Source organism: Prionailurus viverrinus, unplaced genomic scaffold, assembly GCF_022837055.1.
Source record: "Prionailurus viverrinus isolate Anna unplaced genomic scaffold, UM_Priviv_1.0 scaffold_33, whole genome shotgun sequence".
Classification (NCBI taxonomy): domain Eukaryota; kingdom Metazoa; phylum Chordata; class Mammalia; order Carnivora; family Felidae; genus Prionailurus; species Prionailurus viverrinus.
In genome coordinates this window covers 6,715,970-6,731,826 of record NW_025927604.1, presented here as the reverse complement: position 1 = coordinate 6,731,826, position 15,857 = coordinate 6,715,970, and the positions used below count along the sequence as shown (strand labels likewise).

Sequence of the window (15,857 nt, the reverse complement as noted above, 5' to 3'; positions counted from 1 at the left end):
AACTATCAACATGAATATTCCAAGTACGTATACAACCTTTTCTTATTCTGAGAATATTTCAAAGCGCCTAGAGACTCCAAGAAACGGAGACAGAAATAACCCCCCCAAAAAGGTGGGGGGCGGGGAGAAGCTCACTTCTCAGAGTTATGTCACAACTACTTATTTTTTTCCATTATTTCCAAAAACACAGATTCCATCCAGTTGCAGCAGCAGACTTGGCTAAAAATGTGCACAATAATTACTTCACCCAGAGAAAGTGATCACCAGGCGAGACAACACACTGGTTAAAAAAAACCAAAAAACCAAAAACAAAAAAAAAAAAACAAGCATGGGTTAACAAATATAGTTTTCATTCACTTAACTCATTCAACCATTCCTCCGTTTTCTCTACTCTTCCTATCCAACCCCCAGGTAAACCCATGTTGGTGCCAGAGCCCTCAACAGGTTCTACGGATTAACTATGTTGTCAAGCAGTTAGCATTTACTAGACCAGGTGCCTGTCAGATACCGTGCTGTATCTTAACTCATTGAACCCTCCCCACCACCCTCTGAAGTAGAGAGGTATTGTTATCCAGAACTTAGTGCTGAGGAAAATAAGAAAACGCACCTCAGTCAAGTTCACAAAACTGGCAAGTGGTGGAGTCTGAACTTGAACCCATAACTATCCAACAAATGAGGAATTCAGAGAATTCAGCATCACTAAAAGGGACAGAAGACGGGGGTGCCTGGCTGGCTCAGTCGTAGAGCATGTGACTCTTGAGCTCAACTTCTGATCCCGAGGTTATAAGTTCGAGCCCCACGCTGGGTGTAGAGATTACTTAAAAATCATCTTAAAAAACAGCAACACTTCTGAAAACAGCGTGGAGCCAGCTCTTCAACTTACTAGGCTCTATAACCTTGAACAAATTACCTTCTCTGAGCCTCAGTTTCCTCATGTATAAAGCAGCAATAAGGAATAAATACAACAGATGTGATATTCATAGCGCAGGGTAGGGACCCAACAGCAACCAACAGCCCAGCTACCGACGTACGTATCCAAAAAGTACATGTCAGTTGTAAAACACTTTCTATCAGACATAACCTATATTGGAAAAAATAGGTTCCCAAAGGTTTATCAGTTTAAAATTAGTTTGCTAATCCCATGACTCATTTATTTAAACACAGGAACAGGGCTTGCAAATTTTAAATTTATTTTATGGTAAATGACTAATTTATGTCACAAGAGCCACTCTCTGCCTCACTTCAGTATGAAAAGTTAATGCTTGCTGAAAACTGAAATATGTGGGCATCACTTGTTAATGCAACTATTTGGAACAAGTTTTGGAAATGGGAATGAACACTACACACCCCAGGAGAGAGCATTATTTAAAGGAATCTACAGTGATTCCTCAGAGAGTAAACACCTCTCAAATCTAGTTTTCTCACAAATCCAAACTCACGGGCCGCCTGGGTGGCTCAGTTGGTTAAAGCATCCGACTTTGGCTTGGGTCATGGTCTCTCGGTTCGTGAGATCAAGGTATGTGGAGCCTGCTTGGGATCCTCTCTCTTCACTCCTCCCTCTCTCAAAATAAATAAACGTTAAAAAAAAAAATCCAATTCACATATTTCATATCATAGTATGAACAGTGGATTTGCCTAAAGTGAAAAGAGACCTGGGATGCCTGGGTGGCTCAGTCCATTGAGCACCTGACTCTTGATTTTGGCTTAGGTCATGATCTCACGAGTTCAAGCCCTGTATTGGGCTCTCCACTGACAGCACAGCCTACTTGGCATTCTCTCTGTCTCCCTCTCTTTCTGCCCCTCCCTCCCTCCCTCTCTCTCTCTCTCAAAATTAAATTTTTAAAAGTGAAGATAGACCTGTAATGATTTCAATTTTTTCATTTTTGAAAGTTTAACCAATCCGTGTGCTTGGATGGCAACAGGGAGCAAGCTTGCAATTTAATAAAATGACCAAATCCAGTCTCTTTTTAATCTGCTCAGTAACTGAGCTCTCGGGTAATCTCCTGCACAGCATACAAAAAAAAAAAAAAAAAAAAAGTCTTTGGAAATTACACACTGCAAACGAAAATTAATCAGAGGAAGGGTATGCCAATTTTAAGAGCAATTCCTATTTGCCTAACTCTCCAGCACCTGCCAGTGTTAATAATATTTAGCTGACAAACAGCAGTGGGGAAAAGAAACAGAACTTTATATATAATCAAGCCTTCTTTAAGGCATCGTGTACAAGGCTTCCTTCCCTAAAGAAACACTCAGCTACTTTTTTGGTTGCAATCATTCCATAGCCATCATTAATGGTGTATTCTCAAAACAGGATGAAAATGTTCCCCTTGCTTTTCAACCAGTACTTCTGAAAAAACTTCTCTGGGTCATCTCCATCTGCCTCAGTTAAAGCCTTTTTTTTTTTTTTTTTTAATTTGAAGCCAACATTTTTAAGCCTTGCTGACACAAGTAGATGTGGGATTACAGAACTCACTACAAAAGGTTTACATGCAGCTCTCCTCCACCAAAACAACAGGAGAGAAGAAAGGAGGGAGGTAGGAGGGGGCCCTGGCTATACTTAAAACATTCATAATGCTAAATCTATTACTTTTAACTGTTTATGTCTACACAAATATAAATCCCCACTAAGAGAAACATTCTGGGTTTTTTTTTTTTCCCCAAGCAATTCCTAACAGCAGATGCTCTGCTCCAAGTGGGCAAAAAAAATTAATGGCATCGCTTAATTTAAAAAGCTCTGCCGTGACCTCCCCTCACTCACTCTAGCCCAATCATCTTCTTCTAAAATGCCTGCGATACCCCATTTTAAGGCTGTAACTTGACATTCTGGCCAAGAGAAATTTAATCATCTATTCTATACTGCCACACGCGTGGCTTGTAAACCAGTTACCTATTAGGAGCCAAGCAGAGTGCTAAGCACGTCACACACCGCGTCTCTGACCCTCATAATGGTCCGGGAAAGGATGCATTTATTACTCCTGTTCGCTAGGTAAGGAAAACCAGAGCAGAGAGGCGAGGAGCTACCCTAAACCACACAGCAGCGGGGGCCCTGGACTCACAAACTCTGCCCTACAACGCATGCTGCTTTGACTGTCAACCTAAGCTTGTTCATTCCTGAGGGTTCTCTCCGCAGGATGTGGAGGGCTTACCAGTTAGCACTAGGCAGGATGACTTTGCACCTTGAAAGCACTTGATTAAAATCAGGCCTTTTCCAGGCTGATGGGGAGGAGGGCAATCGGGGCGGGGGGGGGGGGGCGGTTCAAGAGGGTGAGACACACGTCTTCGGATCAGAAGCCCCGGCTCCGCACTCAGCTCCCCGCACTCGGTTGCCGGGCGCGGTGTGGAATGCGGCCAGGCCTTCCCCGCTAAGGTGTGCGTGCACACCTTCCCCGGACGGCCGGGGTCCTCCCACGGTCCTCCCACCCACCCGAGGGGCGGGCAAAGGGGGCCAGGGCTGCAGCGGGGCTCGGAGCACACGGCTGCGCCGCGGGGCAGGCTGCGTGCAGGGGCTCTCCCAGAACAAGTGGGAGGTGGGCGCCGGGTGAAGGCTGGCGAGCCCACCACCCCGGCCGCGGCGGGTGCGGGGGGTCCCAGCTCACCGCCCACTCCGCCTTCCCGGCCAAAGTTGGCCGCGCTGCGGGAAACCGCCCGGCCCGGGGCCCCGAGAGGGAAACGAGGGCGGCGGGAGGAGGGGGGGTCTTAAAAAAGGCCCAAGGTAGCCATCAGCCATCTCCTCGGAGCCACCTACACGGAACAAAGGGCTTCTGTGTCGGGCAGGGGTGGCCCGGCCGCGTCCGATTTGGAGGAAAAGAAACTTTTCCCGGGCTGCGGGCGCGGGGGGCAGGGGCGGGGGAGGGCCGGGCGGCGGGCAGGGCGCGAGGCCACCTGAGGCCGGGGCCACCCGCCCCCGCCGCCCGGCGACGCCCGCCCGGCGCCGCTCACCTCCTCGATGGCCGCCACCGTGTTCCGGCACTGCGCGGTGCGCGTGGTGAAGCTCGAGGCCGTGGGCGCCTTGTAGTCCTCATGGGTCTCGGCCACGAATTCCGACACGGAGATCTGGTCCGGCATCGCCTCGGCGCGCGGGCGCGGGCGGCCGGCCGCGGGGGTGCCGCCGCCTCAGCCGCCGCGCGGGCTCCGACCGGCCGCTCGGACGCCGCCGCCGCCGCGCCCGCAGCTCGCCCGGCCGGCGGACAAAGGGAAGCGCCGGGGCGCGGGCCGCCGCCGCAGGAGCCGCAGGAGCCGCCGCAGGGCGCGGGTCGGCCGCCCGCGGGGCCGGGCGGCGGGAGCAGGGGCCGCGCGCGCAGCCCCGCGCAGCTCGGGCCCGGCCGGTCCGCCAGCCGCGCCGAGGGCTCCGCCGCCTGCCCTCCCGAGCGAGCCCCGAGGCGGACGCGCAGAGCCGGCGGGAACTGCCGGCCACCCAGCCGCGGGCCCCGAGCGACTCCCGCGGAGAGGGGCGGGTCCGGGCCGGGGGCGGCGGCCGGCCGAGCGCGGGGCGGGGCGGCGCGGAGGGCCGGGCCGCCAATCCGCGCGCTCGCCGCCGCCGCCGCCGCCGCCGCCGCCGCCGCCGCCGGGAAGCCGAGCCTGCAGGAAGGAAGGCGGCGCGCGCCCCGGCCCGCCGAGCCGCTCGCCCGCCGCCGCGCGCCGCATTGTCTCGGCGTTCGAGCCCCGCGCCGCGCGCCGTGGTTCGAGGGCGCGCCCCCACCCCCACCCCGGGCCTCGCGGCCAGGCGGGGCCTCGTCTCACCCTTCCGGGCCCAGCCACAGTCTACCCTCCCCTACCCGGCGCTAGGAACCTTCCTTGGGGTCCCCCCCTAAACCGCGGGGAATGCCCGTCCAGGCGAGAGAGAAAGTGTGAGGAGCTCGCCCCCTGCCGGACGGTGCGCTCCGCCCCCCCCCCCGCCCGCACTCGGCGCGACGAGTGTCTCCCGCGCCCAGCCGGGCATCACCCGCACCCCACCCCCCACCCCCGCCCGCCGCCAGTTTGGGGTTCGGTAACGGTGACAAGAAATGACCATATGGTGATGCTCCCGTGCTCTGTGTAAAGTCACCTAATCCTCTCGAGCTCACGAGGCACGTAAAGCGAGGGTTATTTGCTTTATATAGAACACGCAGCCGCAGAGCCCACGGTGAAGGCCCCGGGGGCGACCGGGGCTTCAAACTCGGGTCCCGCTGACTTCGAAGTCTGGGCGCTGCCGAGCTCACAGGCCCCTAGGAAATGTCCCCGTCGTGTTTCCGAAAGCTTGTACGAGCCTAGGTCATTCTGCGTTCGTTGGAAATAGTTTTAGAGTACCAGACCAGGACCCACCCTGGGAAGGTCACTGCATGCCCTCAAGTGAAATTCCTGCAGGAAGTGGAGGGAACCCAGGCAGTGGATGCGAACCTGGGGACAGAGCCCCTCTTCCTGTGGTTTCAGAGGGGACACGCAACAATGGCAGGCAACTCTCATGCATAACTGATTCAGCACGCAGTTTGAATTCGTACAGATTTTCATGTAACAGCTCTTAAGGAAACTTTAAGGGTTATTTTTAAAAATCCAGAAGCTCTGAAGACACTAGTCCAATGAAATCACACCCTATAACTCTACGCCAGGCATGTGGCATGGTTTCTGTAGCTGCCAGCAATAAAAGCAAGAGAAACTTTACAAAAACCTTTTGTGCATCTGAAAAGGAGGAAGTGTGAGAGACATTGGAAATTCAATATGTCAGACAAAGCAGCCTCCTGACGCTGCAGGACAGTGGACCAGTCAAACAATCTTTTTTTAAGCTCCCATGTAAGAATTTGCTATATGAGATGGCAGCGTGGGTCAGACGTTATGTATGGCCTTTGGTATTTTAGTAGCATTGCATGTGAAATTTAACTTTCTGAAATAGCGGTATTAGTGGATAGCTTTTATGGCCGCACTAGGCAATGAGTTACAATTTTTAAAACTGTAGCATCTCTGCTCCTATCTTCCTGTTAGCTGTTTTCACTCTTTTGGTGTCTTTGGTGGGTTTCCTCTATATGCTACTAAGTCTACAATCCAAGTCCTGTACATTTTTATGTTAATACATCCTCCCCTACACCGAGCAGACTCTGTTTTCCTCCTCGCTGGTTTTCCAGCTACAGCTTTTGTTTCGTTCTTTGTTGTCGCCGGAGAATATTCCGGATAGTTTTTCAAGTCTTGATTTTTAGAGGACTAGTAGCCATCAGGCTGTGAGGGTTAAAGAGGAGGAAGTTGTGTTTTTCCCTGGCATCTAGTACAGCATTAACCAGACTGATCAAGACTGCTTTTACAAGGACAAAGTTGAGCTTGGTGTTCTTCTCTGCTCTCTTTATATGCAACGCCTGTTCTTGTTTCCTGTAGTTTAATATAACTTTTCAGGTAACTTTACAGGAGACTTTAGTAGCCACAAAAATAAAATTGCAAAGCTGCAATGCACCATACAGGTGGTTGGGAGGGCTGGTGGGAAGCAAGTCATTACCAAGTCCGCTGGTGTATAAAATGACATCTGTGACAGAACACGAAAGCCGTGTACTCTCGCAGACATCCCGGAGAATCGCAGAAAACCTTGCCCTGTGCACAGGCTGGGAATTAAAACAAGATCTGAGCCAGACACAGCTAATGTGCCTCTGAGATTACTATAACGAGAATGAGTAGTTTCCAACAAATAATAATAAAATTAAAGTTGAACGTGGATCAAGAAAACATTACACACATACACGTACATTTTTTTAATGTACGAAGGGAAGACTTTCCGATAACATCATTAAAGGTCTGTATTCCCTCACCAAGAAATTTTGTATCTACATAGCCCTGAAAACCTAATGTTTTAAAAAGCCTTATGGTGGGGTGCCTGAGTGGCTCAGTCAGTTAGGCATCTGACTTCGGCTCAGGTCATGATCTCGTGGTTTGTGGCTTCGAGCCCCACGTTGGGCTCTATGCTGACAGCTCGGAGCCTGGAGCCTGTTTCCGATTCTGTGTCTCCTTCTCTCTCTGCCCTCCCCCTCTTGTGCTCGCTCGCTCTCTCTCTCAAAAATAAATAAACATTAGAAAATTTTTAAAAATAAAAAATAAACAGCCTTATTAATGGTAAAACTGACCTGAAATGAACTGACACGAAGCTGTTTATATTCTTATTTCTCCCACTTCATTTGAATAGTTATGTTTTACTACAAAATATAAACGTGCTTGATTATGGAGTATTGCGCCAGACCCCACTGGGGATGACTCAGAATAGCCAGTATATGTGCTTTATTACCATTCTAAAACCTGAAAAGTTCTGAATTCCACACACATCTGGCCCCAGGGGTTTCAGATAAGAGATTGTAGGTTTGTATTACTTAAAAAGAAAAGGAAAAAAGAAAGAAAGAAAGAAAGAAAGAAAGAAAGAAAGAAAGAAAGAAAGAAAGAAACATGGTGTTGGAGGCTTGTCATTTCCAGGGAAGAGGAAAGAAATTGTCCTCTCAAAAGTGACATTTTCAGCAGCCCATTGAGACTGGCCAACAGCCCGTTTTCCAAAGGAATTTTCTGCCTCCAGTCATTCTCAAGAACCTGGGATTTTTCACTCTCAGATCAAGGTATAAAATGTGTTCTTGACTCTGAAATGTGCTTGAGGGTTGGCCGGTTTAACGCAAGACTCGCCCAGTTCACTTGCTATTAATTTGTGAACAATTACTCTTGGAATGACTAGATCTGTGCCTTAGAAGAATTATGTAGGGCGCCTGGGGGACTCAGTTGGTTAAGTGTCTGACTCTTGGTTTTGGCTCAGGTCATGATCTCACAGTTCAAGAGTTCAAACCGTGAATTGGGCTCTGTGCTGACAGAGTGGAGCCTGCTTGGGCTTCTCTCTCTCTCTCTCTCTCTCTCTCTCTCTGTCCCCTGTGGTCTCACTCTCTCTCAAAACAAATACACTTAAAAAAAAAAAAAGCAGGGGGGCGCCTGGGTGACTCAGTCAGTTAAGCGTCCAACTTCTGCTCGGGTCATGATCTCAAGGCTTGTGAGTTCGAGCCCTGCTTCGGCTCTGTGCTGACAGCTCAGAGCCTGGAGCCTGCTTTGGATTCTGTGTCTCCCTCTCTCTCTGTCCCTCCCCCACTCGCACTCTCTCTCTCTCTTAAAAAAATAAACACTAAAAAATAAAAAAAAAAAAAAGAATTATGGTAACAGCGTAATGAAATAAGAGGGAGGATATCCACAACAACCCTTGTGATATAATATGTAAGTATACATACCCAGAGGTTTCTTTTCTACAGCCTAACAATGGTTCTCGCCGAAACAGTATTACTCAAGGCACCCACTTATCCCAAAGTAAGAGAAGTCTGAGTACATTTACCACAATGATCTCATCTTGTGCTTGAGAGAGAAAAATTAGCACACAGAAACTATTTTACACTTGAAAACTTAGGTTTTGATATCAGCTTTGCTTCTCTGACTTAGATAAGTAAATTAACCTCTCTGGATTCCATTTATCTGAAGAATGAAAGAAGCTGGGCTAGCTGAGCTTGAAGGCTCCTTCCTCCTTCCTGCACTGGTCTTCCCCCGATTCCATGACCCATGTTTTATGTTAGTTTGGCCACAAGAGAGAAAATGCAACAGGGGCCATGTTGTTACTGAGAATCTTATCATTGGTCCTAGACTTTTGAGAATGAGCACTGTTTTAGAGGATATTCAAAGCCAATTTTTGAGAACGTTGTCATTTTGTTAAGGTGGAAAATTTAGATGACCAGCTGATCTATTCATAGCTAACTTCGCATGAAGATACTTGAGGTCTGGTTTTGTTTTTTGTTTTTTTTTGGTTTTTTTTTTTTTTTTTTTTTCGGTTTTAAACAAAGCAGTTTCTCCAGGTGACCCTCCGGTCGGTAAACTGCAAGAGACAGTCTAGAAAAATGAGGTATAATCGACACTATGCTGGAGCCAGCTGGATCTGATTCCAGAGAGAACGGGCTGGTGGATTTTCAGAAGTTCTGCAAACTGTGGGTTGTACCTCTGCGGTAGAAACACTACGCTAATGGTGTGCTGTTGTATATCTCTTCCCAATTCCCGTTCTCACAGCTTGGAATCGTCCATGGTGGGAGTTATTTACCAATGCTAAAACTCAAGGTTTTATTTATCGTTTTGTTGATCGTCTAAACTTAATGAAGTGGCAGAGAAAATGTTAATAACGCAGATTAAAAGTGTGTCGGGTCTATAACCTTTACGTTGTGAGTAGTGAAAACATTTGAGGTAAATATTCTTCTAGTATTTTCAGACTGTCACGTGATTCAGCGAAGAGGTTGCTCCTGACTGATGAGTGAAGTTATCACATACATCTTCATGGCTTCACTTTTGTGTTATTTGTTAACACGGACAAACTATCCACCAGCATTCATGTCAGAACCACACTCATTTATCAACGGCAGGAACAACTCCTTTGCTGAGCTGGATAATCATCAAGCGTTTATCCACAGTCTCATTGTGTCAGATCATGGTTGAATCGCAAACACCGTTGGGCCACGGACGCAAGAGTTCGGCCAACAGTAACGAAAGCTTTCCGTGAGAATCAATTAGCTGCGTGGAATTTACAATAAGAATATTATGTGGGGCGCCTGGGTGGCTCAGTCGGCTGAGCGTCCAACTTTGGCTCAGGTCATGATCTCACAGTTCGTGGGTTCGAGCCCCGCGTCGGGCTCTGTGCTGGCAGCTCGGAGCCTGGAGCCTGCTTCGGATTCTGTGTCTCCCTCTGCCCCTCCCCCACTTGCTCTCTCTCTCTCTCTCTCTCTCTCTCTCTCTCTCTCTCAAAAATAAACAAATGTTAAGCAAATATAATAAAATAATATTGTATAATTTGTTATTATTTTTCAGTTGGGTGTTACATTTCCTTTATGTCAGCGAAAATTAAATGTATGTGCACACACACATTTTCTTCCAAGAGCAGGTGGTTAAACATTTACCAGCCCACTACTGAGTATAATTGTATCTTCCCTGCCAGGAGGCAGAGAATTAGACCTTCCCACTCTGAGTCATGCTTATGGGATAAAGCACATATAGGACAAAACCTCAGTAAATTGGACTATACACGCAAGGGCAACTTGTGTTAATAAAAATTATCTTAGAGTAATTAAGAAAATGCCATTTGTTGTTTTCAAGTGCTTAGAACAACACAATTAAGCACCAACAGAGGGTGTGGTCTGCTTTAATGAAAAAGCAAAGAAAGTTTAATTAGCACTCTGTATGTAAATAGATTTTCTAAAGCTTTTACTGAGTACTCGCAGTAATTTATTTTCTTGAATCAAATCACTGGCTTCCCCCTCCACTCAGCTCCATTCTCGAGCTTCGTAGGTCACCCGGGTGGCACAGATTTCCACTTGTGCCTCAGTTGAACACCTTACCCCTGCCCTGAACAACTCCACCGGTTCCCTGTTGGCCACAGGATAAAGTTTAAACTCCTTTTTCCCCCCAGGCTTTTTTCCAGCTTCCTCCACTATTACCTTCTCTTGACCTTGTTCCCACCCAGAATCTGCAACTAGGGCCCAGGGGCCAGATATGGCCTGCAGACTGATTTTATACCGTCCTTGAGATAGATATATATATATATATATATATATATATATATATATATATATACCGGTGTGTGTATATATATGTATATATATATACACACACACACATATATATATGTATGTATATATATATATACGTATATATATATATATGTATATATATAAAACATTCTTAGCTCATATGTTTACTTATTTATTTTGAGAGAGACAAAGAGAGAGAATCTCAAGAAGGCTCCTCACCGTTGGCACAGAGCCCGACTCGGGGCTTGAACTCACGAAGTGTGAAATCATGACCTGAGATGAAACCAAGAGTCAGACGCTTAACAACCTGGCCACCCAGGTGCCCCTGAGCTAAGAACAGTTTTGATGTTTCCCAAAAGTAGAAAAATAAGTCAAAAGAAGAATAATATTTTGTGACACATGAAAATGATATGCATCCCATGGGGCGCCTGGGTGGCTCAGTCGGTTAAGCGTCCGACTTTAACTCAGGTCATGATCTCGCCGTCTGTGAGTTCGAGCCCCGCGTCGGGCTCTGGGCTGATGGCTCAGAGCCTGGAGCCTGCTTCAGATTCTGTGTCTCCCTCTGTCTCTGCCCCTCCCCCGTTCATGCTCTGTCTCTCTCTGTCTCAAAAATAAATAAATGTTAAAAAAATTTTTAAAAAAAGAAAATGATATGCATCTCAAATGTGAGCATTGATAAAGTTTTATTGGCACACAACCACACCCATTCAGTTGCAACAGACCCTGAATGGCTCACATACCTCAAACGTTTACAGTACAATCTGACCCTTTGCAGAAAAAGTTTGCTGGCCCCGTTTTCACCGCACTAAACTCCTCATTTCTCCCAACTCACAGAGGTTTTTTGCAGTAAGTAGTTTGAACATGGTGGTCTACCTTTAATCTCCTAGCACAGGACCCACGGCCTTGCACAAGCTTCCCCCCCTGCTCCAACAACCCGTTCACTGAATCCATGAAGTATTTTCTCACCACGAAACCCTCAGCCTGGAACATCCCTTCTCTTGTTCATCTACCACACTTCTCACCATCCTCCAGGATCAAACCCAAACCTCCTTTCCATGAAGTCTCTCTCTCTCTCTCTGTCTTTTAATGTTTATTTATTTTGAGAGGGAGCAGGGGAGGAGCAGAGAGAGAGGGAGAGGGCGAATCCCAAGCAGCCTCCACCCCAGCATGGAAGCCAGTGTGGGGCCGGATCCCACGACCATGAGATCATGACTTGAGCAGAAATCAAGACACAGACGCTCAACTGGCTGAGCCACCCAGGTGCCCCCTCCACGAAGTCCCTTGTAAACATTCTGGGCCAAAGGGCACCTGGCTGGCTTGGTCGGTCCATCTCAGGATCCTGAGTGCAAGTTGGATGTGGAGCCTACTGAAAAATAAAAAAGACATTCCGGACCAAATCAACCATCTCCTCCTCTGCTCTCAGTCTCTCAAAAATAAACAAATGTTAAAAAAAAAATGTTTTTTTAAATGCTTCAGTTTCCCCAAAGTTCTAGGTGCTTCCACCATAGAAACGTCCCCATTGTATCATGACTAGCACACGGGTTTCCTCGTCTCACTGCTGTCACTAGACTAGACTCTTGGGACAGAGGGGATGTCTTTGTGCCTCTAACTCCAAAACACAGGGCGGGTACACAGGAGGTGCTCAGTAGGTGTTAACAGAATTGAATCGCACGTGAGCACTTTGCTTTCAGCATTGAAAATGAGAGAAGACGTATCGATTCAACACACAGAAAACGCAGAGGTGTGAGAGAGAGGAAGGCGGGTGGGCTTTTCCCGCGATGGGGCCTTCTCCGGGGGCTCGAGTATTCTGTAAAGATATGTTTGTAGGGGGAAATCCGGCATTGGAGAGCGGAGAGGCGATCGTTCGATGACCCGACCCCTTCAGAGATGGAAACGTGCACTTTTCCGCCCTTGCTATGGGAAGGCTTAACCGTGCTAGCGTCGAGATGGCAGTCGTGTGGCATCATCACATGTGAACTAAGGCGCTCCTGTCCCCTCAACCCTTCTGCCGGCAGTGCGGTCCCCAGCCCGGCAGTGTCTGCATCACGTGGGGGCCTCGTGGCAGTGAAGAATCCCAGACCTGCCGAAGCAGAGTCTGAACGTTAGCAAGACCCCCGGATACGTGTTTGCATTTTAAAATTTGAGAAGCGTTTGGGGCGCCCGGGTGGCTCCGTCGGTTCAGCATCTGACTATTGACTTCAGCTCAGGGCATGATCTCCTGGTTCATGGGATCAAGCCCCGAGTTAGGCTTTGTGCTGACAGCACAGAGCCTGCTTGGGATCCTCTCTCTCCCTCTCTCTTTGCCCCTCCCCTGCTCATGCTTTCTCTCTCTCTCTTTCTCAAAATAAATAAACCTTTTTTATTCTTTTATTTAAAAAAATTTTTTTTCAACGTTTATTTATTTTTGGGACAGAGAGAGACAGAGCATGAACGGGGGAGGGGCAGAGAGAGAGGGAGACACAGAATCGGAAGCAGGCTCCAGGCTCTGAGCCATCAGCCCAGAGCCCGACGCGGGGCTCGAACTCACAGACCGCGAGATCGTGACCTGAGCTGAAGTCGGACGCTTAACCGACTGAGCCACCCAGACGCCCCAAAATAAATAAACCTTTAAATAAAATTTGAGAAGTGTTTTTAATGGGCGAGGATACACTGCTTGGCTTTCCCATCCCATCAGAAGCCCAATATTCCAAATTATGTAATCTCTACTGTGCTGGAGGGACTTGGTAAAACCCAGAGGATTGAGGTTCTTTCCAATCCTGAGATTTATGAAGGTTTCTTTCAGTTCTGAACACCGCTCTATAATATACTGTCTAGTTGCTGCCCTATTGCATTGCTCAGTAATTCAACTAATATTTCCCAACTACCTTCTCTATGCCCAGCGCTGTCCCCAAAACTAAGGGGTAGCAGTGGACTAGCCAGAGAAGGTCACTGCTGTTATCAAACTTAGATTCTAGCAGAGAAACATAGTAACAACTTGCATAAAATCGTTTCTGGGGTGCCTGGGTGGCTCACTCGGTTAAGCGTCCGACTTTGGCTCAGGTCATGATCTCGCGGTCGATGGGTTCGAGCCCCGCGTCAGGCTCTGTGCTGACAGCTCGGAGCCTGGAGCCTGTTTTGGATTCTGTGTCTCCCTCTTTCTCTGACCCTCCCCTGTTCATGCTCTCTCTCTCTGTCTCAAAAATAAATAAATGTTAAAAAAATTAAAAAAAGTTGTTTCTTGTGAGTCCCCTTGACAGAAATGGAACAGGGTGATGTAATAAAGATTATCCAGGGTGTGTGAGGAGTTGCTACATTAGAGAGGGCAATCAGGAAAGACTTCTTGGAGGAAGTAGCATTTGAGCTGAATCCGGAAGAGAAGGAGCAGGTGAATGTCAGTTAGAGAGGAGTGTATCACAAAGGAACAGTAAAGTCCCTACAGCAGGAACTAGGTGGATTTAGAGAAAGGTCGGAGAAGCTGGGATGTTGTGAGCAAGAGAGATAATGTAAGATGATGCTGGAGAAGTGGGGGGAGCCAGATCACACAGGGTAATCTTTGTAATTTTCCTATATGCAGAGGCCTGGCAGGGTTGCTTTATCCCTAAAAATAAAAAAGATCATTTTGTGGGTAAAACATTAATTAGCAATATAGACAATGGGCTTCATCAAAATTAAAAATGTTTGTGCTTTAGTAAAGGGTGCCTGGGTGGCTCAGTCGGTTGAGTGTCCACCTCCTGGTTTCTGCTGGGGTCATGGTCTCACGGTTTATGGGTTCGAACCCCGCGTTGGGCTCTGTGCTGACAGCCAGGAGCCTGCTTGGGATTCTCTCTCTCCCTTTCTGCCCCTCCCTCGTGAGAGCTCGCTGGTGCACACACACACTCTCTCTCTCTCTTTCAAAATAAATACAAATAGGGGCACCTGGGTGGCTCAGTCGGTTGGGCGGCCGACTTCGGCTCCGGTCATGATCTCACGGTTCGTGAGTTCGAGCCCCGCGTCGGGCTCTGGGCTGACAGCTCAGAGCCTGGAGCCTGCTTTGGATTCTGTGTCTCCCTCTGTCTCTGCCCCTCCCCTGCTCATGCTCTGTCTCTCTCTGTCTCAAAAATAAATAAAAAAACATTAAAAAAAACGAAAATAAGTAAAAATAAACATGAAAAAAAAACCTTTTGTGTTTCAAAGGACACATCAAGAAAGTAAACACACAAATTGTGGGAAAATATTTGCAAATATCTGATAAGGGACCCATATCTAGAATACATAAAGAACTCTTACAACTCATGGGGTGCCTGGGTGGCTCAGTCGGTTAAGTGTCCGACTTCGGCTCAGGTCATGATCTCACGGTCGGTGAGTTCGAGCCCTGCGTCGGGCTCTGTGCTGATAGCTCGGAGCCCGGAACCTGCTTCGGATTCTGTGTCTCCCTCTCTCTCTGCCCCTCCCCCGCTCAAGCTCTGTCTGTGTCTCTCTCAAAAATAAATAAACATTAAAAAAAAAAAAAGAACTCTTACAACTCAGAAATAAAAGACCAACCAATGAAACGATGGACAGAGAATCTGCATAGACATTTCTTCAAAGGAGATATACAGATGGCCATAAAACGCATGAAAAGCTATTCAATATAATTAATCATTAGGGAAATGCAAATCAAACCACACTATGATACTACTTCCAACCCACTAGTATGGCTGTAATAAAAAAGACAGACAATAACAATGTTGGTGAAGGGGTGCGTGGGAGGCTCAGTCGGTTAAGCGTCCGACTTCAGCTCAGGTCACGATCCCACGGTTTTTGACTTCCAGCTCTGCATCAGGCTCTGTGCTGACAGCTCAGAGCCTGGAGCCTGCTTCGGATGGTGAGGGGGAATCTGTTCCACGCATCTCTCTGAGCTGCTGGCGCTTGGTGGCAACCTTTGGCATTCCTGGGCACACATACACATCGCTCTCATCTCTGTGTCCACAGGTGCTCATCTTGTGTGCACGTCTCTGTGTCCAAATTCCCCCTTTGTATTAGGGCATTGGTCATGCCGGAGTCAGGACCCACCTACTCCAATACGACTATATGCATAACCTCCAGTATGATCGATCATATGGACAGTGTTCCTATTTCCAGATAAGGTCACATTCTGATGTACCAGGGAGGGACACAATTCAGTTCGTACAACAGGGGGGTATTATTCAGCTGTAAAAAGAGATGAGGTACTGATACAGGCTACGACATGGATGACCCTTGAGAATAGGTTGAGTGAAGGAAGCCAGACCCAAAAGGACACATATTGCATAATGCCACTTACACGAAATGTTCAGACTATAGAAATCTATAAAGGCAGAAAGTAGATGAGTGGTTGCTTATGGATGG

At 47.9% G+C, this 15,857-nt stretch overlaps 1 protein-coding gene across 7 annotated transcripts in view; it reads right to left on the bottom strand.

Annotated features, from left to right (window-relative positions):
• ASAP2 (ArfGAP with SH3 domain, ankyrin repeat and PH domain 2) overlaps positions 1-15,857 on the bottom strand; it is a 198,192-nt gene that overhangs the window by 168,969 nt on the left and 13,366 nt on the right. For 4 of the 7 annotated variants that reach the window (XM_047845256.1, XM_047845257.1, XM_047845259.1 and 1 more), the window contains exon 1: positions 3,940-4,135. The exons of the other annotated variants lie outside the window; for them this stretch is intronic. In XM_047845256.1, coding sequence (XP_047701212.1) covers positions 3,940-4,065 — 126 coding nt within the window. In that variant the 5' untranslated portion in view covers positions 4,066-4,135. Of the gene's footprint in view, positions 1-3,939; positions 4,136-15,857 lie in introns of those variants that run through there. 7 annotated transcript variants of the gene reach the window in all.